The following is a 26,897-nucleotide window of genomic DNA, read 5'->3' as shown; positions in this document are numbered from 1 at the left end:
AGCAGGACTGTTATCTCCTCACTTCTTTGGGCAAGACCAGCCAGAAATGTACAAGGCAGGGGTGTGTGTGCATGTACGAGGCAGGAAGGAAGAGAAATGCGAGCTAAGTACATTTTTAACCTCAACATAAAACCAAGAACTGAAAAAGACTGCAATCCAGATGGCTAGACCCAAACCAGTGCCCTGATGCAAGGCACTGCCGAGCCACAATCACCCCAAACGCCCCTGCAGAGCTGTGATGGATTGGTAGGCACTCTCTTTATCCAATATGAAATTAAAGCAAACCATGACAAGATCCTGCCAGAAAACTGCTCAGCTTAAAAAGAAACAAGCTCCAAATCACTGTGTTTCATACGTAAAAATGGCAAGTGCGTGTTCAATAGGTCTCAACAAGCCATGTGAAATTTTCACTGGTAAATTCAAACTATAAATTGGGCATTTCAATTCCAATAACCAGACATTTTTATGCTTACATATTTCAGCTGTTCAACTCATCACTTTACACACAAATTTGACTACTCCAACTTTTTCTTACATTAGTAAAATAGTGAAATATATATCATATAACAATATATCGTATGTATAAATTAAATAAGTGAATGTATCCTCTTCCATTTCCACTCTGAATTGTAGCTTGTCTTCAAATACAGTGATATAAAGTGGATGTAAGGTATCCTTCAATGCAGTTGAATTGTGACCCTGATTTCCTGTCAGGTTACACACAGTCTCATAGACTCATAGAATGGCTTGGGTTGGAAAGGACCTTTAAAGATCACGTAGTCCAACCCCCGCCATAGGCACGGATATCTCTCACTAGATCAGGTTGCTCAAAACCACAGCTGACCTGGCCTTCAACAGGTGGATGGGGCATTCACAACCTCTCCGGGCACCTGCCCCAGGGTCTCACTGCCCTCACAAGCAGAGGGAGCTCCCCCAGCCTGCCCTCGTGTGCGCCAGCCCCTCACCACCCCGATGGCCCGGGGCTGGGCCCAATGCACCAGTGTCCTTCCTGGGATGGGGAGATCAGGAGGAGAGAGAGGAGGTCAGATGCAGTTGCCAAAGTTGGTTTACTGTTTTTAAGTTTTATTGCCCAATCTTGATGAGAACCAATGAAGCAGCTAGAAGGGGCCTTAATGCTGAAGGTCAGTACTTCTGGAGAAGCAGAAGTTTGCAGGTCAAGACATATCACTGACATCTCTTCTTGCTCTGTTGCCATTCTTGGTGTGCTGCGTAGAGGGTCTGCGTCCATCTTCAACCTCCCGTTGCTCAGCCTTCTCATCCTCGGGCTGAAGAGCCCCTGCCTCCAGGCCCCATGGACCTCAGTGGCCCTCTGAGGGTCTACTCCCAGTGCAGCAGCCCGGCAGAAGCAATGTTGTCCCCATTCTTTTTCCTGCAACTCAGAGCAGAGCAGATGGCACCTCCTCAAAAGGGATGGGGGTAGGGGAAGAGATGGGGGACAGGAAGGAAGGGCTCACAAAACCCACGGCCACCAACAAATAATTGTTGATGCTGGGGAGATGGAATACTGAGCCTGCAGGCCAGCCAGGCGCAGAGGGCAGGCCTGCCAGCTAGCACCTGGTGCAAAGGCTGGGCCGACAGCAGGGTGCTGGCCAGGTGCTCCTACGGCACCGCATCGAAGGTGTGGTGGAGGGGGGCCCTGGCATGATGTAGTGGCGTTACATCGACTCCTCCTCATCTTCTGGTGGATCCACCTCCATGGGCTCTACACCATCAATCAATGGTCATCACCATGAGTGATGGCCATGTTGCTGATGGTGCCTCCACTATGATGCCGCCTCTTCCTCTGCATCTCCTGCAATTGTTTTTCTGGTTGCCCACACAGAGGTGGGCACGTGCTCACTTTGCTGCTCTGGGTCCTCCTTCTGCCAACCACCATGGAGGCTGAGGGCCTGGATGCTTCTTTTCGCACACAGTGAATATGAGCCTGGTATTTATAGCATCCGGAACAGAACATGATGAGGTATCTCATCGGGAAGCCACTGTGATGGCTATGCAAACTATTTATGGCTATTCTTGCACCAGAGGGGCCTGTGGCTTTGAAGATACCCTACTTGGGAGGAAGAGGAGGGTCAGGTGGGACTGAGGACCCCCCTTCACTGGGGATCATTCTCCTGTGTCCATTCCTAATAGAGGGATGCTTCAGGGATTGGGCCTGAAATGCGGGCAAAGATTTTTCTGAGGAGGGCCAGAACTATCTGGATTCTACACATCCATAATTTTCTGCATTTTAATGGCCAAGGGATTGTTAAAAATCTACATGAGCCAAATGGAGACTTTCCACAGACTTTGGTGGAATTTGGATCACGCCCAATGTGAGTGGGTCCTTACAGAGCTCAGGGAAAAGAGTGGGAAACCTGTTCGCTAAAGCCTGTAGTTAGCTTTCCTGCTGGTTCGACGATCGTTTCACATGGTCTCACTTCACTGGAAGCAGTGTGGCACTGCTGCCTGCTTGCAGATACATCCAACGCCCTCCCTGGCTGCTCTGGGAGGGTTGTGGGGAGTTCCTCCTTGCTGTACGCGTATGTGGCTCCTTGATGCTGAACTGACATTCAATCTTCACACCCAATAACTGTGCAACCACTGTGTTTTTGAAGCTTCTGATTTCCATGGTGAGTGTACCAGAGAAAGGCCAGAAGGAAAAAAAGGCCAGGAGGACTTGTATACCATAACTGAAATAAGGGTTTTGATGATAGAGCAAATACTTTCTGAAAGAGGTAGTTACTCTGTGTAACAAGCAATATATGATTGCTTAGCATATGAAAAGACAAAACTGTTTTTAATTCAGAGTTAAGTTGGAAAATTGAAAAAAACCCCAAAGCCTACGTTTTCAGATTGTGGGTATATTATAGGTCAAGTATCTCAGACCCAATGTAAGGCAATAAAATTAATCCACTGCATAAACGTAGTGCCTTTCCTTTAAAAATAACAACACAGTACCTGAACCTTCTGAATTTGCTGACATTACCGAAATAAACTTAAATGGCTTTGTCTTAAAGATTAGCCAGCAGTACCTCTGGATGCTCTCAGGCTGTGCACACCCAGCTGATCTTAATTTCTTTTCACATTTCTAACAGACACAGAACAGCAAACACATGGGTCCTACCAGATTCTCCAGGCCGCCAGATGCTCACAGGTTACATGCAGTACTAAGCAAACATGTCTGAGAATTCACTTACAATGTCAGAACATTCTTCATGTGCAGTGGTCATAAAATTCCTACAATTTGTTTAAGACTTATTATGAACAGACTCTAAGACATTAGCAAACATTAGAGGTAATGGGAATAGCTTGTCAGTAGCTTTTAAATTATTTGATTTAGGGAAGGGAAGTTGCATATCAGACAGGAGTAGTCAGATTGCACATCAATACATGCATCAAAAGGCACATCAGAGAGATACAGCAGTTTGATGTCTGAAGATGTCTTGTCAGGACTGTAGCCCTTACAGTAACACGCACTGCACAGAATATACCATGGTTCCTGAAATATATTCTCTAATTTATTTTCTTGCTAAAGGATTTAGATTTTCCCACTTGAAAGAAAAATCTTGCTAATAAAACAGATTAAATCAGTACCTAAGCTTCTTAGTGTATGACAGTGATTAACCCTTTAGTTTTACACCATCATTCCTTCCTCAGAGAAAGTGCGTGTTCAAACGAGCTCACCTCAAGTCCATACATGCTTGTGTATTTTTAAGAAAGGAATTATCCTTGCTGCATACACTTCATATTTACTAATACTTGCCAGAAGATGAGTCAATGACTATTTCTCTGATCTGAATGCATATATCTAAGACTGGGCGAAGATTTACCAGTGAGCAAGCTCTTCTTTAAAAATGTGTCTGATAACCTCTCTTCCTCTTCTTCCAAAACACCTTCAATTTATTTCCTCCTTGTCAACTGGAATAAACTGGAGAAGCAACAAAGCTCTATTCAGACTTCTACCGCAATGTAATTCTGCAGCGATAGAACAAAAATATTACATACAATACTCATTAGTTCAATCCTGAACCTGTGTTACGCACACCAGAAGCAGGAAAAACATTTTCTGGCCCTTTTGCGACAAATATTTTATTCAGGAGGAAACAAGGAAATTGCTTTCAGTCCTGACTCTCAAGAATACTATGGCACATCGCAGCTGGAACTTGTAAGAAATAATGCAGCTTCTGTTCCCAAATCGGTTATGAAATTTGCTTGATGGACATTCAGTCACAGACACTGTATTAAAAATGGTTTTATTTCTTCACATGAGAAATCATAGCAGGTTTCCTCTGAATATTCTTTTTCAAGAAAAGAGACAATAAAAGGAGATACTTAAGTGAAGGCAACTGGTAGCTCAGACACCTCCTCTTTGTGCCTGATCACACACTCAGCCACCACATTCCCATTTCTCCCTGGCAGATGCCAAGAGCCAAGCAGGCGGCAGGCCCCTGGCTTATTTGGACAACTGTTCTCTTACACAAAACTTGCAACTTATTGGCAGCTCCAGTCACTTTCTAAAAAGTGCTGGGCTCGGCTTCTCTTGCAGCACAACACTAACAGCAGCCCAGCGGCTCTTTGTCCTCCAGCCTTCTGTTAAAACAGTTACCTAGACTCAGGGGTTGCCCCTCTCCATCCACATTCCCATTATCTGCATGCCAGCACTGCATCTATTAAAAAAAACCACAGAGGCTGCAGCAAAGGGACATTTATTACGTTTGGCAGACTTGGCAAAAGGTCCCCCAAAATGTTAAGGAAATAGTTACACTCAAATTCAATACTGCCATCGAAAGGCCAAAGAATAACACAAACAAACCCAAACAAGATCTCTGCAACTTACTTTTATCTGTTAGGCTAAAGATCTAGTCTTCGCTGTGAGTACTGGCTATTCATAATGTGAACATTTAGCAGGAAGGAGCAGGCTCTGATCACATTTTACAATCAAATGTTTAACATAAAATTATCATTATTAAAGCATTATGCAATACCACCTTAGAGTATCTTGTTTATAAAAGAGGTTGGCTGCAAAACCAAGCTTGCGCAAAATGACTTGAAAGTAATAAATTCCTTAGTCAACAGGTTCACATTATACTCAGAGCAAGACACAGATCCAAGAGGCACTCCACGACAACACTTTAGCAAACAATCCTGTTATTCATGGATGACTATAATAGGGTGATTACTAACAGCTGTTTGCAATCTCATTACATATGGAAAAGCCTCAAAAAAAAAAAATTACCGAAGAAGCACCCCAACTTACAGATGAACTAAAGAGAGAAGAATCTGTAAAGCTGCTTAACCCCTTCCCAGTCCCGTTATACTCATTACTCACATTACACCCCAACACCCCCAAAGGCTCACCCTCACTCTCTGTGGCTTCAAAATACTTGAGGCAACAGTATTACTTTCCGACATATTCATCAGATTAAACCCAAAGAATGCATGTATTAAAATAAAAATTAAAACTAATATGAGGGTGCTTCAATAGACTTAATAGCTTTATAAGTAGCCTACACAAGTACGAAACTTACACAACCAGTATGTGAGTGCTAATATGGCCAAGTATGGGTATGATCACCCCAAGGACATGAAAAGAACATAGTCTAGCTTTTAAACAAACTTAGCCCAATTAAAAATGTTAATTAAAGCATTCCTAATGCAAATGATAGGTTAATATTCAAACCCAGAAAGCAGAACACCACGTAATGCCTTAATTTGTTCCTATTTGACTGGTGACTCCTTCACTCTCTTTCCTCCCCCTAAGTTTTAATTAAGTATCCTGCAGCCAACCAGATCTTTTTGTAATACTGCAATGAAGCACAGGAATATAAAAGCTTCAGGAGAAAAAACAACACAATAAAGGCTGCTTATTCACAGAAAAAAACTGCAAACAAAAGGCTGGATAATCTGTTTAGCGACCATCTTAGAAAAAAGTCCAGAGTTATTCTAGCTAGCTGTAACATAGATTTCTTTTTTTAAGTCTCAAAAAGTTAATTAGGAATTTCAGAAAATAACGCTCATTCGTTCTCATCCCCCTTTAATCCCACTCACAGGGCTCTGCAGTATCTGAGTGACCCTCTTCCTTTGCTCCATCATATTGAAGTCCTGTCTCAGGTCAGGAGACATGTTTCTCTCCCGGATATACTCTGGATCGTTCTCATTGATGCGATCGAAGTACCGTTCTTTGTGAGGCATCGTGGCTGGGGGAGGAGTAGTGATCACCACCTGACTGGCATCGGTACTCATGCTTCAACACTGCTGATGGTAGGCTTCACCTGAAACAAAAAAGAGGGAAGAATGATTAACAGTTAAAAGTAGGGTACTAAATAGAACTTCCAAGTCTGGACAAAAATGATGTTCTTTTTCATTCTGCAGAAAAACATCTAAAATGAAAGGAGAACAAGTGAATAATTATCATAATCAGAAAACTTAGGAAAAACTCTGGAAAAGTGTTTAAAAAATCATTAATGAGTTCTCTGATACTGCATAACCATCTCTATTCAAGTTAAAATAAAAACTCAACAGCACACAATTAAGAATTATGACATTCAAAATGCCCGTGATATATTTTATGACAAATTTCCTGTATCATTTTGCGCTGCACTCATCACCCTCCCATCGTTTTTATCAAGCTCTCCTTCCTGACACGCTCAACCAAACACACCCAGAAGACAGGGCCTCTGTTTAACATCCACTCAGAGCTCATCTCCCAACTCGAACGAAAACATTCCTGAATTACAACATTTCCAAAGCTTCTCATAACCCCAGCTTAAAGATGTGGCGCCAGGCTGCTCGAAGACTGTCAAGGGATCTCTGGAGAGCGCCGGCTGGTGCCTGCACTTTCAGGAGGAACTTGGAGATGCCGAGGGAACCGCAGGAAAGGTCGTATGTTGGGTTGCACAGGATTGTGGCTGCATCCATGGCAAAGAGCTGAGTTTTAGCTTTTCTCCTCTTGTGTGCAATTGGAAGCAAAGATTCTCACTGAAGCGCATTACTTTAGAAACAACTGAAGCTCATTACACTAGGGGAAAAAAAAAACCCAAACCCCCCTTTCATGTCTTGGTAGAAAGGTACGCTTAAAACTTCATTTAAAAAACCTGATAAGCATTTGTAAACACAAACAGAACTGGATCAAAAGCAGAAACGCAGACACCTGAATTTTCATAAAATGAATCAAGCTCAGAAGCACACTCAGGAGCGCCGTTCCTCAAACGGGTACAGAAGGAGGACATTTTCTCAGGTTTGAGGAACAAAGAGAAGCAAGATTTGTAGGACGCAATAGTGTATTATGAAAATACATTTTAACATGCAAATATCCACAATTAACAGTATATTTAATATAAGATATTTGCATACAAATGTATTTGGTATGTAATGTAAATGATTTACCTCTTCAGAAGAAAAAAAGCCAGACATGAAGGAACGAGTGTTTTCAAGCAGCATTAAGCAGCATGCTTTGACATTACGGTATCAGTGGTTTGAAGTGTCCTTGCCCCGTGGCACAGTTCACCCATCTCTCATTTGGGTAAGTGCAACTACTGTTTAGGATATTTTGTGAACAGTGAAGTGATGTGGAGCATCTGAACTCTTCCTACAATATCACATATTTTCCAGATGAAACATTTGGGGAGAACATTTTTAAAACCAGCTTCAGCAACCCAAGCCCTCCCCTTGCCTGCGACAGCCCTTTCCGGTCCTTGCGCTGCCCCCTCTGTTGCGCAGCCATGCCACGAACCAGGCTGGCAGGAGGATGCAAATTGGCTTTCAGCCAGTTTCCCACGCTGACACCCAAACTACTTTGCTGGCATGCTGCAAGGGACAGCGCAAGGATGAAATCCTGGGGCCCTGCAGCCCTGCTACCACATGTGAACCCCCAGACAGAAAACAAGGCAGATACCACCTACAGAGCAGGAGAAGCATTAGCAGGTAAGGTACGAGAAAATAGTGTCTATGACTTTCTCACATATTACAGATTATGATAAAATTCGGGATTGAGATGAAATACAACACCCTTCTAAAAAACAATTACCACAGGTTGTAATTGCTTTTGTTCTCTACGTCCCCTCCTTTTTTTTTTTTTTTATTTTTGAGGGAGAAAACAAGTTCTGGGATGCAACATTATCCAGCTGCCTGCACAGAGCTGCCAGGAGGTACCTGGCATACTGGACGAATGTACCATGTTCTGGGATGCATAATTTGCATCCTTGGAGGCAAGCTCCATGAACTCTGATGGCTTTGCTGTGGAGCTTGTGGAAGCACACTGGTGAGTTTTGCATTTGCTCCCCGGGTGCAGTCTGAGTTCCTTCAGCGTTTGCTGACTGACCACCGGGAAGCCTGCTACATGTGATCAGTTTGGGGAGGCTGGGGAGAAGACAAGGGGCTTGCTTCAAGGAAGTGGGGGTTTGGCAAAAATCTGGTAGAAGTATAAAAGGAGCTCAAGTTTTTCTAAAGAATGGACTATTGTCTTTTCCGGCTGGGAGCACCAAAGCAAAAGGATAAACTTCTTGGGACAGCATTTGGAGATATGATCACAACTCAGCTTCCCTCTGCTCAGTTTAGAAGAGATATCTTTATAAATGTAACTATGTATTATGTCTCACCTCCCCTCTCCCTGTCTCTCCCAAAAAAGTGGCAGGGTTTAAGAAGCAAAAGAAAAAAAGCATTACGAGAAGACACAAGGCCAGGAGCTCATTTTGCAAATGCCACACGGTATGAAAAGCTTGAGACCAGACCTCTCAACCTACACTGTTCTCCATCTGCTTCGGGGTAAATACCTCCACTTATGTCAGAACAGACACCTTCCAGCACCTGCTGGTAACTGAAAGCAGTCTAGGACTGCAGACGGCAAGAACCTTGCCTGAATCAGCAACCAGCTGTGACTCCTGCTCTTCCGTTACTTCTTCCCAGGAGTTGTCTTATCCAACTGGTTTTCCTAAAATGCTCCTGGATCCCACTAACCCCAAGCAGCAACCTTGCTCAGCTGCTGATCCACTTGGTTGGTTGGACCAACTACATGCACGTCTGAACTTCAAAATACTTTTATTGTTGTTATTATAGGTTTACAGGACATAATTAGTTCAAGTCCATTACTTTAACATTCATTCCTACAGTGACAGAAAAGCCCATTTGTCTGTAAAAAGACACAAAAGTGTCTGGCAATACCAAAATCCAAAAAAGAGATTTTTCTAATTGCTTTTGGACTTCGTTTTTAACTCTTTCCTTTCAGACTGGTTTGCTACCTCTAGCCATTAAGATTACAACATTGAAGTCCTCGTGTTACAAAAAAAAAACCCTCCATGACTGAACATAATATGGGTATTGGGTCCAGTTGTTCTTATTAGGTCCGGTTCAACACCCACTCTGTCGGGCCCAGGCTGACTTTCATATAACACCTAATGTTCGGCTGGAAAATTTTCAAACAAATCAGCCATCCTTTTATTATTTATTTGCATCTTGCACTGATTTTTTTTTTTAAAGGGATACTTAGAAATGTGCTCAGCTTTTGCAGATCTAAAAATCTGTACCTTCTTCTCAGCACAGGACTGGCAACAACACAGAAGTATTTACAGAAAATCCACATCGCAAAAGCTGTGAATTTTGATAGAGGACTCTCCCCCATTTTTTGGTGAGAATCTTTTGCCTAAAAGAAAAATCAGCTTTGCTGCAAGGCTGCTTTTGGCTTCCACCCCTTTCAATGTTGTTCTTGAATTACAGAAGTGAGCAATCATCTCCCTGAGCAGTACCAGCTACTGGTTCTTACGCACGCTATATTGCATAAGTGTAAGTGGCTCCAGAGACTTGAGGCACAGGTGGAAAAGAGAGGCTGCATGCCCCTATAGCAACAAGGCACTATAGCTACACTGGTCAGAAAGAACAAGCATACACAGAGAAACCAAACCTAAACTAGGATCTGATTTTGTCCTGGTGAGAGTCATCACTCTTGCTCAGCTGAGACACACATTTTAGCCCACATTTTGGCCTAACATGGATATGCTGTCATGCCAAAGAGAGATTCAAAGTATACAGATGAGCAGTTTTGCCACCTACGGTTCAACTACCCCCATGGGGGGCAAAAGAAACTATGAAGAGCAAGTCCGCATGTGTACGGGTTTTTTAATACAGAATCCCCATCTCTGCTGGAAACACTTTTAGGGACCTGTGAAACAAAGACGCTCAAAAGCTCTTGCTACAGAGTAACTTGTTAATCTAACTCTGCTTCCCCGTCTAGTTATATCCTCCTGGTTCATGCTGAACTGAACTTTGATACTGCTACAGAAGAAAACAGGTTGTGTCCTCCCGTGCTTTGATGCCTTGTATAGCTCCCGGGTTTGGCCTCCATACCTGTTCTGTATTTTATATCCGTAACTGGGCTACAGGGAGAAAGTAGAGCACTCCATCTTTGTCAGGAGGATATGCATCTCTCCACTTAAAAGTAAGTTTTATTTAACAAAAGCTTCCAATTTATTCCAGGAACTTGGAACTGCTGATTTTAGGCTACAACATTAAGTCCTGAGCATCCTCACCTGATACTATGTAAAGTCTAAGTAACATGCTGCGCTGCTTTTGTTGGAATAACTGTTTTCAATGTCAAATCACAAAAACAGCTCAAAAATAATAATGAGGTCAGAGAAACAAGGAGTACTGAAGTGAAAAAAAAAGAACAAGAGACCAAATGCAATAAAAATTTATCTTGACAAAGAACACCCCAGAAAGCACTGACTTGATATATTGATATCTTTCACAATTATAGAATGTATATAAAAATAAATACCACCACAAAATAAAGACAGAGCAACAAAAAAGGAATCAAATCATTAGATCACCTAGCAACGAATCATTAACCCACCTTTTATGCTGATTTTTAATGGCTGGTTTCAGACATTCCCATTTTCCTATGCAGTGCAATCTCTCTGTGGGAGGGTTTCCATCACTGCAAACCGGCAGCGTGCGCATGGCATCGTTAACCAGTACAACTGATTTCAGGTCTGAGCACTCGAGCTAGACCATACTGCATCTGAACGTTTCTTTTTTAAGGAGCACATTGCATTACTCTGCTCTTGCTGTTTCTCGCCTGCTTGTTTTTAAGGAACAGTCTGCTCTTTCTGCCCCCCTCCCCCAGTATCTTGTCTGCCAGGAGGCTTGTTGGAAGCAAACTGGGTGTCTCTTGATCTCAGTTCCAGCCTCCCTATGAAACAGGCAGGTTCCAGTCTGAATCAAAGCCTTGGCTTTAGCCAACACTGTGAGCTACATATGCAGGCTGGCAGAAAGAAACACACTTAAGGAATATGAGGGAATGGTCAAGAGGGGCAGGAAAATATGTAGGAGAACATGGATTGAGAAGATGGTCACCATCATTCTCTTCTGGCATTAGAAAGTCAACTGTCCACCCGCCCTCCTGTAAACTTTAATAGTGTCATATAATTGTATAATAGCATCTGTTCTAGGGCAAAAAAAAATGTGGATGAACACTTTAAAGTTAAATTAATTTTTTTATTCTCCTGATGAGGACATCAAATACCATAAATATCTGGCATGTGTTGACAGATTTTATTTTTTTTTTAAGCATTACAATGGGTTTGTATTTCATTCATCAGTCTCACCTTACACACTGGTAAGATGAATCAGATGTATGTTCAGACATTTTCTAAATGCAATTTGTGGAACTGAAAATACTTCTGCTACACTAAACAGGTAGCATTTGCTCGAAATTATATGAACTTACTTTACTAATATACAGTGATTCTGTACACTAGCACTGAAGTCAAACTGACCAGCTCCACCCTTAAATTGACATAAGGTAGTATTTGCATTAACAACAACAAAAAAAGCAGTCACACCTTCTCCCAACCCTCCCAGCCATTCCATCTTCCTCCCTGTATCACCTCCTCAGATTCATGCCAGCAGATGTTTGTATGGTCAGATGGTGGAATGGGTAGGGGAACTACTCTTTGGCCAAGTTTAATTTTGTCTTTTAAGTTTTGGGTTTCAAAAATGGATTTATTTTCAGCTGTATCAGTTCCCCCAGCCAGTTAACTGCATATCTACGCCAACGTTTGTTCTGAAACAAAGACTGTAATGACACAGGGGTGTCCAATACCGCTTCTTCCAGTAGCAATGCAGGCATAAACAATGTGTCACACTACAGCGCAAACTGGTTACAAATCAAATATTCTAATCCAGTGCTGCGTATTTACTTTAAGTCCTTCTGCTTTAAACAGAGTAAGCTAATGAAATAATCATCGTCTCATTTCAGACACCACATTAAAGAGACTATGTGGCGGCAGTACATTTTTTTCCTAAGAAATAAGAACTCGAGTGTATGTGAACGTTGTTTTTGTGTTTCTGTGTTAAATCTAAAGCATTATTTTTGCCCAATTACATAATGCAATATTAAAGATAACATAAATATTCAAGCTGTGCAACTCACACTTCACTCAGCGTAAACTGGAACTGAGCCAGCTACCTTCTTACTGCTTGACAGTAAATAATGTAGTGGGCTGCTGACAACCACCCAAAATATGAGGGCTGTACCTTTACTTTTAACTGCAGATGTGACATTCTTTCTCTGTTAAGGAAAGCTCATTATAATGCACCGAGCCTTTAGCAGGTGCAGTCTGCACTTCCACATTTGCAGGCCAGCCTGCTAACATTTTGCAGCACAAGCAGTGGTGTAAAGAAACTCCCAAGCCTAGAAGGATGATGTATCCAATATGCTCTACACATGGTCATAAATGTTACTTGCATGTGTTAAGTCTCATAAATGAACTTGTATGCTTAACCCTGTAGGCCCAAGCTACTTTAAATCATTCACATTTTGGTATTTCTTTACTGCTGCATAACAGTTTTTCATGATGGAGAGAACTCTTGATGAGCAGGTTATCCAGTTACTATCACCCAGTGACAGGACGATAGACGACAAAACCCAGTCTCAAAGGACAACCTCTAGTTCAGATCCACAGTCCACTGTGCCCAGGATCAAACCTCCTGTGCTGAGGAAAGGCTGTGTGTAACTGGGCTGTTTCCATCGCTGCACTGCATGACCCTTAAGCAGGCAGCAGCATAGGGGCTTCCTTGCTTCACTTCATAAAATAATGTTTTCTTGTTTTACTAGCAAATTGTTAAGGTTGTGCAGACAATAAGAACGTTTGGAGATTACACTGTTCTTTACACAAAACATTCACAGAATCACACAGACTCACAGAATGGCAGGGGTTGGAAGGGACCTCTGGAGATCATCTTGTCCAACCCCCCTGCTTGAGCAGGGACACCCAGAGCAGGGGGCACAGGAACACAGCCAGGAGGGTTTTCAATGTCTCCAGGGAAGGGACTCCACAGCCTCCCTGGGCAGCCTGTTCCAGCTTGTTCAAGTCAGAACAAACTCAGTCACACAAGCAAACTGGTGAGAGAGAAGTAACAGAGGAAGAATTCAGAGTTTGTTGGTAAAGTGATGCACACGGGTACTCCTGCATCACACCAAGAAGGGGGTGGCTGCATCGCGAGAAACACAAGAACGAACTGAGATGTCAGAGTTGAAAAGGGGGGGATTCATGTCACATGTTGATTATTCACTATAAATTGTCTTTTACTGCTGGACACAGTTTGCCACAGCAGTTATCTATAACAGTATGATAGAAGGAAATATGAAAAGAGACAAAATAGATTGTGCCACTAAAACCTCGCTTTAAGATAAGGAGGTCGGTCACCCACAGATAACACATTGGTTTGTTTTTAACCTTTCCCTAAACTTGTTTCTTTACATGCAAATCATCTTAGTTACGTTTCCTCCTTTCATTTATTTATTTTTAACAAGTACGTGATTTACCACAATTTACCAGAAACAGTTTTAAAGCTGACTTATGTTTTGCTCATATATAAGTTTTATTTACATATGTAAGTGTATGCATATATTTTGAAATAACATTAAACAGCACTTTGGAGTGCCAATAGTCATCACCTCTGCTTGGGTACACAGGTTGAGTGGTCCTACAAAATGGTATGGAGTCTGTGGATGGGGACTATTTCCAAGGCAATTTTAAAAAATCACCTCCTTAAAGACTTGAAAAGTGTGCAGTTGTACCTCACACCCACTTTTCCTTGGTTTTTCTTTCATCTTCTATGTTATACTGAAGTTCATGAAAAAGCAGAGTAAAAATGAGCTCCATGATGAGAACCTAAGTTTATCTTGGTTTAAGCTCTTTTTCTATAGCAACTTTAAATTAAAATTTTACACGCAGGGTATGAGATCACTCAAAAATATCTGAACACCGAGCTTAAATAACCTTCTCCTATCCGAAGGGAAGAGTGACCTCACTGTAGCAGAAAACTACAGAGAAATACAGAGGCTGCCAGGGAAAAGAAAACCTCTACCTATGGCATACGCAAAAAGCTGCTCACACACAAAGCACAGATGCACTGAATGACATCAATGGAAATGAAGTTACTTCCCCCCCTTAATATTTTTTGGCTCATTCCCACTTTGCTCCAGGGTAAAAGTTCATCTGCCACTCACAGAAACCCCCCTCCCACCTCCACTGCTCCACAGGATTTGGTAAGCATGAACTGCTGCAGATTTTCAAGTTGCGAGCTTTCTGAAGCTGTATTCCCTTACAGCATTTAGGACTTCTACAAAGAAGGAGGATCTGAACGCAGAAGACCTCTGGCAGAGGAGCCAACCAGCACAGCCACGGCAGCAGCACCGCTGCTTTGGTTGCAGCTTGCTCGCGACCACCCTCAGCCAGCTCACAGGCAGCAGGAGTGCTCCACCTGCAAGAATTCAGTCAAGTCTCCTCTGGAAGTGGTTTCTTTTGGCAAACCCAAATAAAGACAAAAGCACTGTCTCTTTCCCAATACCACCTTGAGCCTTAGACATTATAAACTATGCATCCAAATTTAATCGCTTCTAAAAGTATATTAAGAACATACCTATTGAAATAATCTTTGAACAGTAGTTCTAAGATGATGGAAGCACGTGAACACGTGCGTAACTCCAGCGTGCCAGCCGGCCATGGGACCAGCGGAAGGTCCAGGTGCTCCAGAGCAGCTCCCAGCAGCACAGCCTGCTTCGCAGAGCCGGCTCGCGGGTCAGCGCAGCCCCGGTGGCCTCTCCCAGACTGGCAGTGCATTTCAGCTCTCGCTGACCCTGTTTTGTAACCTCTTTTGTACAGATGACAGTGTTTACCCACCCATGTCAAACCCATTCGGATGCTTGCAACAAAAGTAATAAATGCTATTAGCAAAACGTACATATTTCAAAGGATCCATCGTTGATCTCAGCACTTACTGGATATTAATATCCTGTCTTTACCCATTCCCAACACTAACTGATACCCTGCAGAGTTAGTATCAATATGGCATACAAATACACTACACTTGCAGAACAAAAATCAGATTGTGTTTGACCTTAAGTCAGGGAACCCCTCAAAATAATGTCGGGGAGTTTTATCCGCAAAAGCATATTTCATTTTTATTTTAAAACCAGAAATGAAGACATAACACATAAATATCAGTTTTCAGTAGGAATAACTACTTGTCTTTTTCGGGTTTAAGGATTCTGATGAAACACAAATGCTGCAGCACAAAACCAGCTTCAGCTTTTGGTTCTCATGACACAGCTCTTATTCATGCTACAGAGAGACAGTAGAACATGGCGGGGAGCAGGGAAGGGAGGGGGAGCACACTCTTTTGAATTCATCTAGTTTCAGAGATATCTGGGATGTTGGTAATGAAAAAAGTAAGGTAGTATTCTTCAAAATATTGCAACTTTAAGGCAATAAAAAGTTGTTGGTTTGGGTTTTGTTAGTAGTTTGGTTTTTTTTTTAAGGTTTATCGCTGCTTATCTACATAATCACTTGTGGCTAAGTTACCTAAAAATATTTCACGAGTCAGTAGGCAACAGAGCGCTAAATTAAAAGATTATGACCCGTTAGTACTTACCCATAGTAAGCTGTGACAGTACGCAAACAGAAAATCCCCACACATACACAAGTAACGGCTGAAAAATCCCCTGAAGTCCTTTGAAAAAGATGTAAGCTAGGTTCCTCTGCGACATAAACTAAGAACTTATCTGTGAGAAAAAACCACATAACTGGAGAAGCTGATTGCAGTCAAAACTTTTTACATTCTGCAAAACTCTTCCTCTCCCTCTCACAATGCGAAGCCTCCAACTTCCTCTGGTGACTTTTTTCTTGGGCTTCCTCTGAACCGCACAGATGCAGGTGGGAAACAATTTCATACTTTATAAAGACCTACACAGAGTTATGGAGTGAAACAACCATGTCTGCTATGTAAATACTATTTTTGAAATCCCACTGATTTACACCAATCTGGAAAGCACTGTTAGGAGTAACGAGGGCTACTCCCAGCTATCTACGAGAGCCCTCCTCGGTCACTGGTGCAATGTACAACATTAGACAGCAGCGAAAAAACTCTTATTGATACCAGGGTACATCAAAAGCCTTCTTGATTTATGGCAGTTCGGTTATCCTGGGAAATGTCATGGCCAAAGCAGCTGCCTCCTGAGTTTTGCTGGAGGGTCAGAGGCTGTGATGGTGGGCAACTCAGATGATTGACATGAGGCAACTGCTGGATTTTATAAATGTTTACATGAACAACCGATCTCATGTATGGCAGCATGCAGCCAAACCTTTTTATAGCCCAAACCCTTGGAGTTCCTCCTCTTCACATCAAATCCTGACCTTTGCGGCCTCTGACAGCCCAGTGCAGACCCCGTTTGAGACCACCGCCATGCACTGACCATGCAGAATTGCAGCTCAACGCCCTCCGTAACACGTAAGCAAGGAACAGGAAACCCAGCCAACAGCTAATCTCTGTGGGGACATTTGTAACCAGACACTTGAAGAAAAGATGAAATTGTGCCAGGCCTTCGATCATAAAGTCTTCAGGACAAATTGTATCTCTATTTACATTATACACCACACCCGGCATGATTCCCCCCAGTTCATATTGGGATCTCTGAATCATTCCACTATAGATTTTAAATTTTAAAAAGGAGCAATAACTCAAGTCACGTTAATACACCAATATCGGCTTGAATATGTCAAAATAAATTGGCTTCTCAAAAAAGGAGTATAAATGTTTTATTGACCTGTACATACATTCTCACATTAAACAGAAAACAGCAGCATTTCAAAAAAAGATTGTTTGTGATAGTCATAGTCAAAAACTAAGAATGTTTTAGGTAAAATACCACAACTTCATATACTGATTTCACATATGAAATATAGGCGGAGTGGGAACGTTATGGTTGTCTTAAGGTTTTTAACTGCAATTTCAAAACAGTAATTTTAGGGATCAATGAAAGTGTGAGACAAACGATGCCAGTCAAGCCCGCCTGCCTGCAGCAGGCACAGTGCCACTGATCGGCCATGACAAGCATGGAAAAAAACCTAGGCATCTCAGGAAAAAAAAGCTACATGTTTACTCTAGTCAATGCCCCAAAAAAGCAAACTACAAATTGAGGTGTAGTGGAAAGGCTCTGTTGGTAGGACTTTAACAGCTTATATCAGCCATAGGATGGCACAGGGGACAAAAACCTGTAAATCACTATTCCCAAATTATGTTGAGAGTGTCTTTTCTCACCTCATTCAGTCTCCAAAGGATCTTGCTTTTTCCTCCATTACTGGAATCAGTTTTGCTTTAACATATGGGACAATTTGCCCCCTCCTTGGTCCATTTGCAAACTTAAATGTTAGTGTGTGTTAAAATGTAACGTGAAAAAGTTAACAAACATGGAGAATTTGATTGAGGTTATGGTCACATGCCTAACATATAAAATGATCATCTTTAGGGGACTTAAGCACACCTTATGCTAGTTTTTCATATTTTCCTGGCTGGCTTGAGGCGATCCTGCCCCTCCCGCCCCATGTGTTTCAGCTCCCCACCTCTCAGAATGCCACCCCCTCGCGGTGCCAGCACACCTCTCCATGAAGCTAGCGCCTCAACCGGATACACGGGGAGATCGAGCTTAAAAATAATTTGGAGGAGGAAGGCAAGGTTAAGTACGGAGCAGAGAAGGGCCACATAGCCCTCCTTGAAAGTTTAAAAGGCAGCTACATAATTAGCTGTGTTGAAGGCGTGTTGCTTCAATTATCCATCCCAGGGAAATCCCTAGGATTTACAGTGGTGCATCAACACTTTGTGTTTACCCACATTGCTGATATTGTCTTCAGCTTGCTTCAAAATAATTAAAAGACCCCAACGAACTACCTAACTAGTAAATACAAAAAGTCTCATTTGCAGTCAAAGTTTAACCTAAATAAATATGTACTTGGCCTTCATTTGACCTGCTTCTTGTCTCTGCCACCTTTTGCTCATAATACTAGAAAAGCAAATTGAATTTCGACAGCCAAAGGTCTCCTACACCTTTAGGAATGGAAAATTACTCCACTGAATTTCAGGCAAGACAGCCTGAAGTCAGAGGGTCATTTTGGACTTAACCACGGCACTGAACAGAGAGGCAGATGTGCCCAGAGCAGGAGCCAGCATATCCTTGACCAAGAGCTAAAGGGCTACTAACCAGAGCTTTGGTAGGACGTGCAGCGAGGGGTATGGTGAGTCAGCATTAAGCACAGCAGAAATTATTCTTTTTTAAAGTCAAAAGCAGAATATATAAATATTTTATAATTAGGTTACTATTATTTTCCAGTGCAAGCAAGCAACTACCTACTTTTATCCCATAACTGTCCTTCTCCATCATCACTCGTAAGCACTGAAAGTCTGGTTAAAATAAAAGACACTCTACAACAAGCTACATTAGTATCACAGAGCATGGATGCGTCCTAGCATGCTACACAAAATCCTGCAGACTTGCAAACATCTGTGACAGCTGTCTCTGGAATGCAAAACCAGCCTGACATTGAACACTTCAAGATTTAAACCATCCTCTCTTTTTTTCCCTAAGCGTTGCATGAAGCGTAAATAAAACGGGCAGATTATTCATTTCTAAAGAGGAGCCCATCCAATGTACCGGCGATAGAATTTCCCAGCAGCCAAGGCAGCACAAACACCAGCCACCACAGAGAGCTTCAGGAGACACTTTCTACTAAAGCGTTGTCATGCAAGTGAAGAAAAGCTTCTTCATGGTTTCTTAGAGAAACAAACCAAGCACTTTAATGAGTTGCAGCACCCACAGCTCAGGAATCCAGTTGCAAAGACCTCAGTTATAATTTTGAAGGCACACGCAGCCTTTGATCAGTCACATATGCAGCATGAGAGACACTCCCTCAGGTCCTTCCCCAAACAATTTTTCCAGTTTTGACTTCTACTGTTTTTTGTTTGTAAGTTCAAGAGTATTCTGAAGCCAAGAAATATATTAGATGGATCTGTCTCAGATTATTTCAATATAATGCATTATGACAAAAATTCATAAAATAACGTAAAAGTTGTTTTATTTGAAATTCCAAAGCTCATTTGTAAACCTGGCCTTAAAATGGTATTTGCCTGTTTGCCATTAAACCTGCTTATTTTTATACTGAAAGCAAGTATTGGACATGTTACCCATGGGCTGGAGTTGAGTCTGAGTGCAGAGAGACAGGGAGGTAAATTTTTCTCCCAGTTATATTGTTATGAATCAAAACTGACCAATTTAAAAATCACTTAATAATTGCCGTAAAAATGACATTGTGTTCTGAGCTTTGGTGGTCCTTATTTTTGAATATTTGAATAACCCATGGAAATTGTCCTAGGTAAATGTGGTATTTCAGTTTATACCATAAGAAAATTACTGATGATACAAAGTGTCTGAGGCTATACGGATTACAGATCACATCTGCTCGAGAAGTGAAAGTAAATCACATCTTTTCTACGGCTTTCAGTTATCTTGTTCACTTATGTGTTGGGTGGTTTTTTTTCCTGTTTTTTAAACCATCTGTAAAAACCTAACACCATTCAAGGAATTAATGATCTTTGTATTAATGCAATAACGTGCCAAAAAAATACCACAAAGCTTGATTAATAAAGTGAGGAATAATAGGTGATTAGACTCCTGCCAAAGGCTCATTCATGACAGCTTCCACAGACGTGCAGGAATGCTGTGGAGGACGACAAAAACCCAGGGCAGCCAGAGCTCTGCATTAGCCACAGTGGGGACGTGGATGCGCTGCATCTTTTTTGGAACTCATTTCCTAATCCAAAAAGGAAAAAAAGAACCTGCAGGACAAAACTGGTCTCAAAGGTTTCTGGAGGAATAGTGGTGGATGCTCCTTTGGGAGCTGGGCATTATTTAGGTGGGGTTTTTTTGTGTGTGTGTGTGTGTGGTTTGTTTTTTTGTTGTTGTTGTTTTGGGTGGTTTTTTTTTGTTTTTTTTTTTTTTTTTAAAGATGCAATGTTCTAACTTGTTAATTTATTGCATTACTTTTGGCAGGGAGATGGCTGAATTGCTATTTTTTAAAAAAATCTTAATTATTCAGTGATGCTTCCAATAAGCACTGGAACAATCATTTAAGATGCCATTTGAGGGTTGCTGTGGGTTTTGTGTTTTGTTCTTTTTAATTCTCTGGCAAATTGCTATGGGATTTTGATTTCTGCCTGCCTCATCAGTACTATGTTCTCTCTCTGTGATAAATTATCAAAACTGATCTGAGTTTGCACTGCAAAGCACTCAGGAAGAAATGACGACAAGCATCCCAAGTCTTGTGCTGTATGAACAGACTTTTTCCTGAGACTTCTGGCTTCAGATTCAGAGAGCTGGGATTTGTAATGAAAAGCACTCCTACCTGGTGCACAAGTTCTGTCCATCACAGAGTGTAATTATGCTATATGGAACTTGAAAATAGGTTTTCGTTATGTCTAGCCTGTGTTCATTTTCACGTTATATTCAAAGTGGTTTTTGTAATGGGGTGATACTGGACTAGAAGACTAATGGTTTCTAGAAGACTAAAATGATGGAGCTATTCCTATTCCTTTATTTTTCTGAAGTTACTTTTAACTGTAACATTAATGAGACACTGGATTCCAAAGCTATTAATAATTACACATCTGATATCTAAATAACAAAACATGAAAGAGAGAGAAAGATAAAATAAGTAAACAAACAAATCCATCCCTTCCTGGCCCCTCTTGGCATGGCGCAGCAGGTTACAGGCATGCCTGGCTGCCCATAAGTCAACAGCTACCCTGCGCTAACGGTGCATTTCACCTTTTCATTCTGTATTAGAAGCTATTGCCCACACCCGTAAGTGCTCCAAGTCTGCTGTTTCATCTTTGTATGGGAGACACACAAAAAATAATTACTAAGTGCTGCTTCATGTATCGTGACAGCACAACTGTGAATGCTTTTAGAACTACGTTGTTTGGAAACGCAATTAATGCCTCAAGGTTACTTGTATGTATTAAATGGGAACATCTTATGCACCTAAGAGGTGTTTGTACTTCTTGCAGCAAAGTATAAAACACTTCAAAATTGAGAATTTAAATTATCTCCCGTTTCTGCAAACTTCATCAAAAGTTTAATTAATTACGTACACTTACACTGGTTTTTTTTTTTCTTTTAGTCTTTGCCCTGTGATCAGATGGAACGAGAAACCTGTACTTCTGTTCAACCTCAGCATCAAAATCCTACATCTTTCTCTTCTAACCAGATATCAACTTTTGTAATGCGTAAGAGAAATATTTTTTACCTTTGTACTAGGTTTGGCTTAAAGTAACCAATAGGTTCAAAAGTTAAGTGGCAGGAGTGAATATGTGCGGAGTGTAACGAGGTAAGATCTCATTTTCACAGAGCAGCAGGTGAACAACGAACAGGTACCTGGACCTCTTGCTGAGATGTGGCCTGAGCCCAGACACGAGAGCAGAACTGAGCTCAGTCATTTTAAAAAATTTCCCACAATAGTTTAGCTGAACCTGTGAACAAGCACAATTTTGCAAACATGGACAATCAAATGGGAACTTGGATAATCATATAGAAGAGCCAATACTTCTCTTTCTTTTAATAATAAGTAGCATTTGTGCCCATGGTGGTAATACTTCCCAAAACATGAACATAGCAATAGATATGGTTAGAAGTTTATATTTGTAGTATAAATTGTAAACCAGCATGAACTGTCAAAGCATACTAAAGGGTAGCCAGTGTTAAAACTGGTATCTATGAATAGCATAGGCTCATACTTCTGAGGAGAGATGAGCATTCGGGATTCCCCAAGTGTCAATGAACGATGACCTGGAAGAGTTAGTTTTACCCAAGCAATAAAAGCACTCAACAGAATCAGGAATGGTACTAGTAGGGGCAGAATAGCTTGATTTTTTTATTTATTTTGTTCCCTGTTCTTCCATTTCCAATTGCATCATTATCAATAACAAAAAGAGAAATCAATTCCATTAATGATATTCAAGTGATTCTATGAAAAAAAAAAAAAAAAGAGGAAAACATTTTCCTTGTTATTCTTGTACCTCATCTGACCTCTTCAGTACAACCATGACAAATGCTTGGTCAAGAAGGAAAAAAAAGGCAAACCAAAATAAAAATCGGAACAAATTGTTACATAGGCTCAGAGTATCAGTTAAGAAATATAGCCGCTCTGAAACATTTAAAGAGAATACAAAAGGGCCTCTACAACAGTATAACCTTTGCCTCTCTCTGCTAGCATCACAGTTTACACGGTTTCCATGGAAACCCTCTGCAAACTTATGAATGTGCTTGTTGCGTTAGATGTTGAACAGAAAATCCTTTGTGGCAACTCTGGAGGGCCATGGCCAGTGCCAACCTCCCGGCGGAATAATGCCCTTCACTATGCCTTGCGCAGCAGGCTCATGACACGCTCGCTCACATGGCACAGCTACTGCCATCTCTTGTTTTTCCTCAACTGATTAAAAAGAGGTACACATTGTAACTACTAAATATTTCTTCCTGCATGGAGAACCTGTTTTGCCCCCATCACACTGATGGCAAAGTCTCTGGTACCAGACCCTCAGATGCAACCCCAGAGCTGCAGGGTGAGGGCACTGACTGGGAGGCTTCCAACAGGCTTCCAGTCAGGGCGTTGGGGAATGCATTTACATAATGAGTAGACAACTACCCAGAAAGAGAATGCCACAATTCTTAGTTATTACATATTTTGAGAAAAACACCTCAAAAAAATATACACAAAATTGTCAGCATGCCTCAGGTGCGCCAGTCCAGAAGAGAAAACTAGTTTCATCACCTTGTTGTTTCTCATCAGGGAAGGATCAACTGAACTACAACTCATGTACCAGATGGGCTCCTCCTCTAGCCACAGAGGCAGGAAAATTCTACCCAAGACAGTCTGAAATGTCATCATGAGGGCTGGTTTCTTTTTCTGTTGTTAAGTGTATGTGTGCAGGTGAAAGCTGAGGGACTAAGAACTTTGCTTCTGTTTTACAGAGGAGGAGCTACTGGCAAATCTGAGTGTTGTGTCCCATCTAACTTTCCTCAAAATACATGTCCACTCTGCAGCTCAACATATTTTACCAGCACTGAAATAAGAGTGCTTCTAATAAAAGTGCACCTTGAAGACTAATGGCTCCAGCTGTATGCTGGAGTGTACCTTATCTGTAGATTAAAGCATTCCCCTATATCCTTATTCCTCTGAAACAACAAGCTCCTAGTACAGCATGTTTGACTCTAATTTCTGAGATATCAATGGCATAATTTATCTAATTGCTTACAGATGTGCACAGTCTCGGGAAGGACAACGGCTCCAAAGGCTGCATTCGTGATAAAATCAGGTCTGCAGACTCTGCATGGGAGGTGAAAGCCTGCCTGTCTCATTCCATGTAGAACTGAGGCGGCCGGCATCTTTTTGCTTGTGACTGGACACTTCACCTGTGATTCAACCGCTCCAGCCACTCTTACAGTCACAGTGACCAGAATGATTGACGTTTTGTCTTAAAAGCTGAAGAAAGAAGGAAGACAGGTTTTGTACCAGGAAAAGAACAAAAACCCCAAACAAAACTAAACACTTACTTTGCCAACACTCCATTTCTATGTTTATTTTTTTCCCTTTCACAGGGGGCAGGCCCAAGGGGAAGCCCTCCCCTCTCCCTCACGCCATCCTCACCACCAGCCCAGGCCGCCCCACACCAGCCGCCACGTTAGCTCTGAGGGCGGCCAACCACTCCTTTTCGCCTTGCCTGCACAATGAAATAATGAGAAGGTCAGTTGCAGCCCGCCTTGTTCTAATGCTCTAATAGCCTATTGTTCTCCTGAGGTTGCCTCTGTGAGATAAAACACTGAAAGCCGGCGTTTCCTGAGGGGAAGCGAATTCCCACCGCGCGTCGCAGGACGTTGGCCAAGGGCTCGGCTTCACAGGGGGCCAGGCCACCCCGTGACTCGGCAGGGAGATGGTGGGTTTGTTTTTGTTAGCAGGCAGTTTGCAGGAACATCTGCTCAGCGAAGCGGTGGTGAGGCTCTTGCCCATCACCGCCTGTGGGCTCTTTCCTGCAGATGTGGGCAAAACCACATTCACTCCCTCTGCACGCGGCAGATACTACGTTGAAGATACTATGTTGGCAGTCCCACAACTAAAATTTGGCTCCTACCTGATCAATGTTTATGATCTGTCTTAAATTACAGAAGGATTGGAAATACAATGGTTGCTACTAAGCTGCAGTAAGCTGCCAGGAAGAGGGGAGCCACGGCACGGACTCGGGGCACAGTAGCCCGACAGCAGGGCTGGAGCACCCCCAAGCGTCACAACACCACGTCCACCAGGATACAGGTAATAATGTTTAAGTACTGGGATGGGAGAAAGGACACAACAGACAGAAATTAATCCAATGATACAGGAAATAAGATTGAGAAGTCACTAATTTTATATTTGCACCACATCCTCTTGTCCAATAAAGTGCACTGAACATCATTAATGTCCCGCTAATGAGACATCCAACTGCCCAGAACACAGCAGTAATGAACGTGAGCTCTGTTTCCACCAAATCTACCAGAAAGGTTTGTAAGGGTCTGCTTTCCCACTGACACAAACACATGACTCCCATTAGCCTTAATGAAGGATGAGTGGGAGAAAAATTTCTCAAGGTTGCATAACTGAACTGTGGCATGGTGAAGACACTGCTAAGGGGAGTTACTTATCCCGAAGCTACTGCGATAGGCCAAATTCTTTCACAATTTTCCCATTGTTTTGTTCAATTTTTATCGTAGTTAAAACTTTCTCACTTTAGGCCAGCAAAAATATTCAGAAGTTTTCTTATAGCAAAATTATGGAAAAGCAGATTAGATAGTGGGATGCTTAGCTCCTATTTTTAGACTGAAAAACATGACTTCAAACGTGCACTTTCTTTTTTATCTTAATGCATTGTCCCTGCATACTATTCTTGACTCCATGATATATAAATTCTTACTTCTGTAACAATGCAAATTTGTTGACAGGATGATAGGTTAAAGTTTATCTTTCATGCTGCTTCCCTTGCACCAGTCAGAAAAAAATCTCGTTGTGTCAATTATGTCCCTTTCAGTGCTCAGCGAGGCGAGGAAACGGAGTGGAGTGCCAGAATGTGGAAACAATGCAAAAAACTAATGCCAGAACTGAGTATTTGACTCCTAGGCTAAGCTCTGCGTGCCCTCACAAAACTTTGAGATTTATACTGCATATCTAAAAACTGCATTTAAGAAAAACCTTAATTCCAGACGTTGAAAGCCTGATTAACCTACTAAAAGTTCAAAGCCTTTTCTTCATTTTTTCTTCCCAGTTCAAGTTTATGTAGTTTAAAATGCCTTTTTGTTTTTGACACCAGAAAATTCGATTTCATAAGCAATTTAGAAATAGTTGGTCATGTGCTTATCATAAGAAATCTACCTGATGTAATCTAAGACATTCAATGATATAGTACACATCAATGAAGGCTGCTTCCTGTATTCTTCTGAGCTTTAAATGAGAACAGACTATCATCTCCTGCTGCAATGACTGATACAGGAGAATATCTAGCCTGCTGCTACTTACACATATGATAAAAGTCCATTAACACATATACTCACAGAAGTTTAGCTACTTTGATACAATAAACTGAGATAGGGAACCACAGTGCAACAATTGCTATAACTGTGTGACCAGTGCTGTGCTACATTTTAGAGCCACATGTTAAAAATGTATCTTGCAAATTAAATCAAAATTACCTATTTCTGCTCAACTGTAAAAAAAAAAACAAAACAGCCAGACAACCTACCCACAAAACAAAGCCATACATATTTGATTTATTACATAGGGTTAAAATTCAAACCTCTAAGGCCTGATGTGCCCGATGTGGTTGCGTTCACTTTAGCTGCCAGCATATACTCGAAACCCAGAGCCCAGTCCTGTTGAGGCCAGCGTTTTCCTTGACTTAAGTGGAAGCAAAATCAGATCACATATTCCTCAAAAAACCCATAATATGCAGAACAACTGAGGCAAACAGGGAGTAACTGATTTACAGATTACGCAGACCTACTAACTACACTGTTATTTACTAACTGCACTGGAAAACCCCATTCAAACACAAAAATTGTAACTCACCAGTCATGCCACAACACTGAAGATAAAAATCACGCAAGTCTGAAATAGAAGACAACCAAAATACAGACAACTTTCTGCAGCATCCATCCCCAACCATTCTGTCACATACACAACAGCAACAGCACAAAGCATCTTTATGACAGGAATAAAAGGCTCTTTAAATGCTCCTTTTATTTTTTTTATTGAATGAACCCACTCTTACACAAAGTTCATGCAACGATGTCTCGAGCTTTCGTACTGCCAAACCGTTGATTCGTTGACTCGTCAACCATTGATTCGTCAACTAAGGCTTGTAAGTCACACAGAAAAATTTGAAGTATTCATTAATTATATGTAATTACTTCATGTAGCAAGTCAGGTGGCTGATTAAGAGACTGAACTTATTAGTATGTTGAGATACGTAGTTGTCAGGAAGATTAAAAC

The 26,897-nt window shown here is 41.7% G+C and overlaps 1 protein-coding gene across 3 annotated transcripts in view; it reads right to left on the bottom strand.

Annotated features, from left to right (window-relative positions):
- ADD3 (adducin 3) overlaps nt 1-26,897 on the bottom strand; it is a 103,431-nt gene that overhangs the window by 23,283 nt on the left and 53,251 nt on the right. For 2 of the 3 annotated variants that reach the window (XM_064464117.1, XM_064464118.1), the window contains exon 3: nt 6,049-6,272. In XM_064464117.1, the coding sequence (XP_064320187.1) occupies nt 6,049-6,243 (195 nt within the window). In that variant the 5' untranslated portion in view covers nt 6,244-6,272. Of the gene's footprint in view, nt 1-6,048; nt 6,273-14,919; nt 15,081-26,897 lie in introns of those variants that run through there. The other variant, XM_009510222.2, reaches the window with a different exon arrangement.

This window comes from Phalacrocorax carbo, chromosome 12 (assembly GCF_963921805.1).
Source record: "Phalacrocorax carbo chromosome 12, bPhaCar2.1, whole genome shotgun sequence".
Lineage (NCBI taxonomy): Eukaryota > Metazoa > Chordata > Aves > Suliformes > Phalacrocoracidae > Phalacrocorax > Phalacrocorax carbo.
Note: the sequence above shows the minus strand (reverse complement) of the source record. Positions and strands in the feature narration are given on the sequence as shown.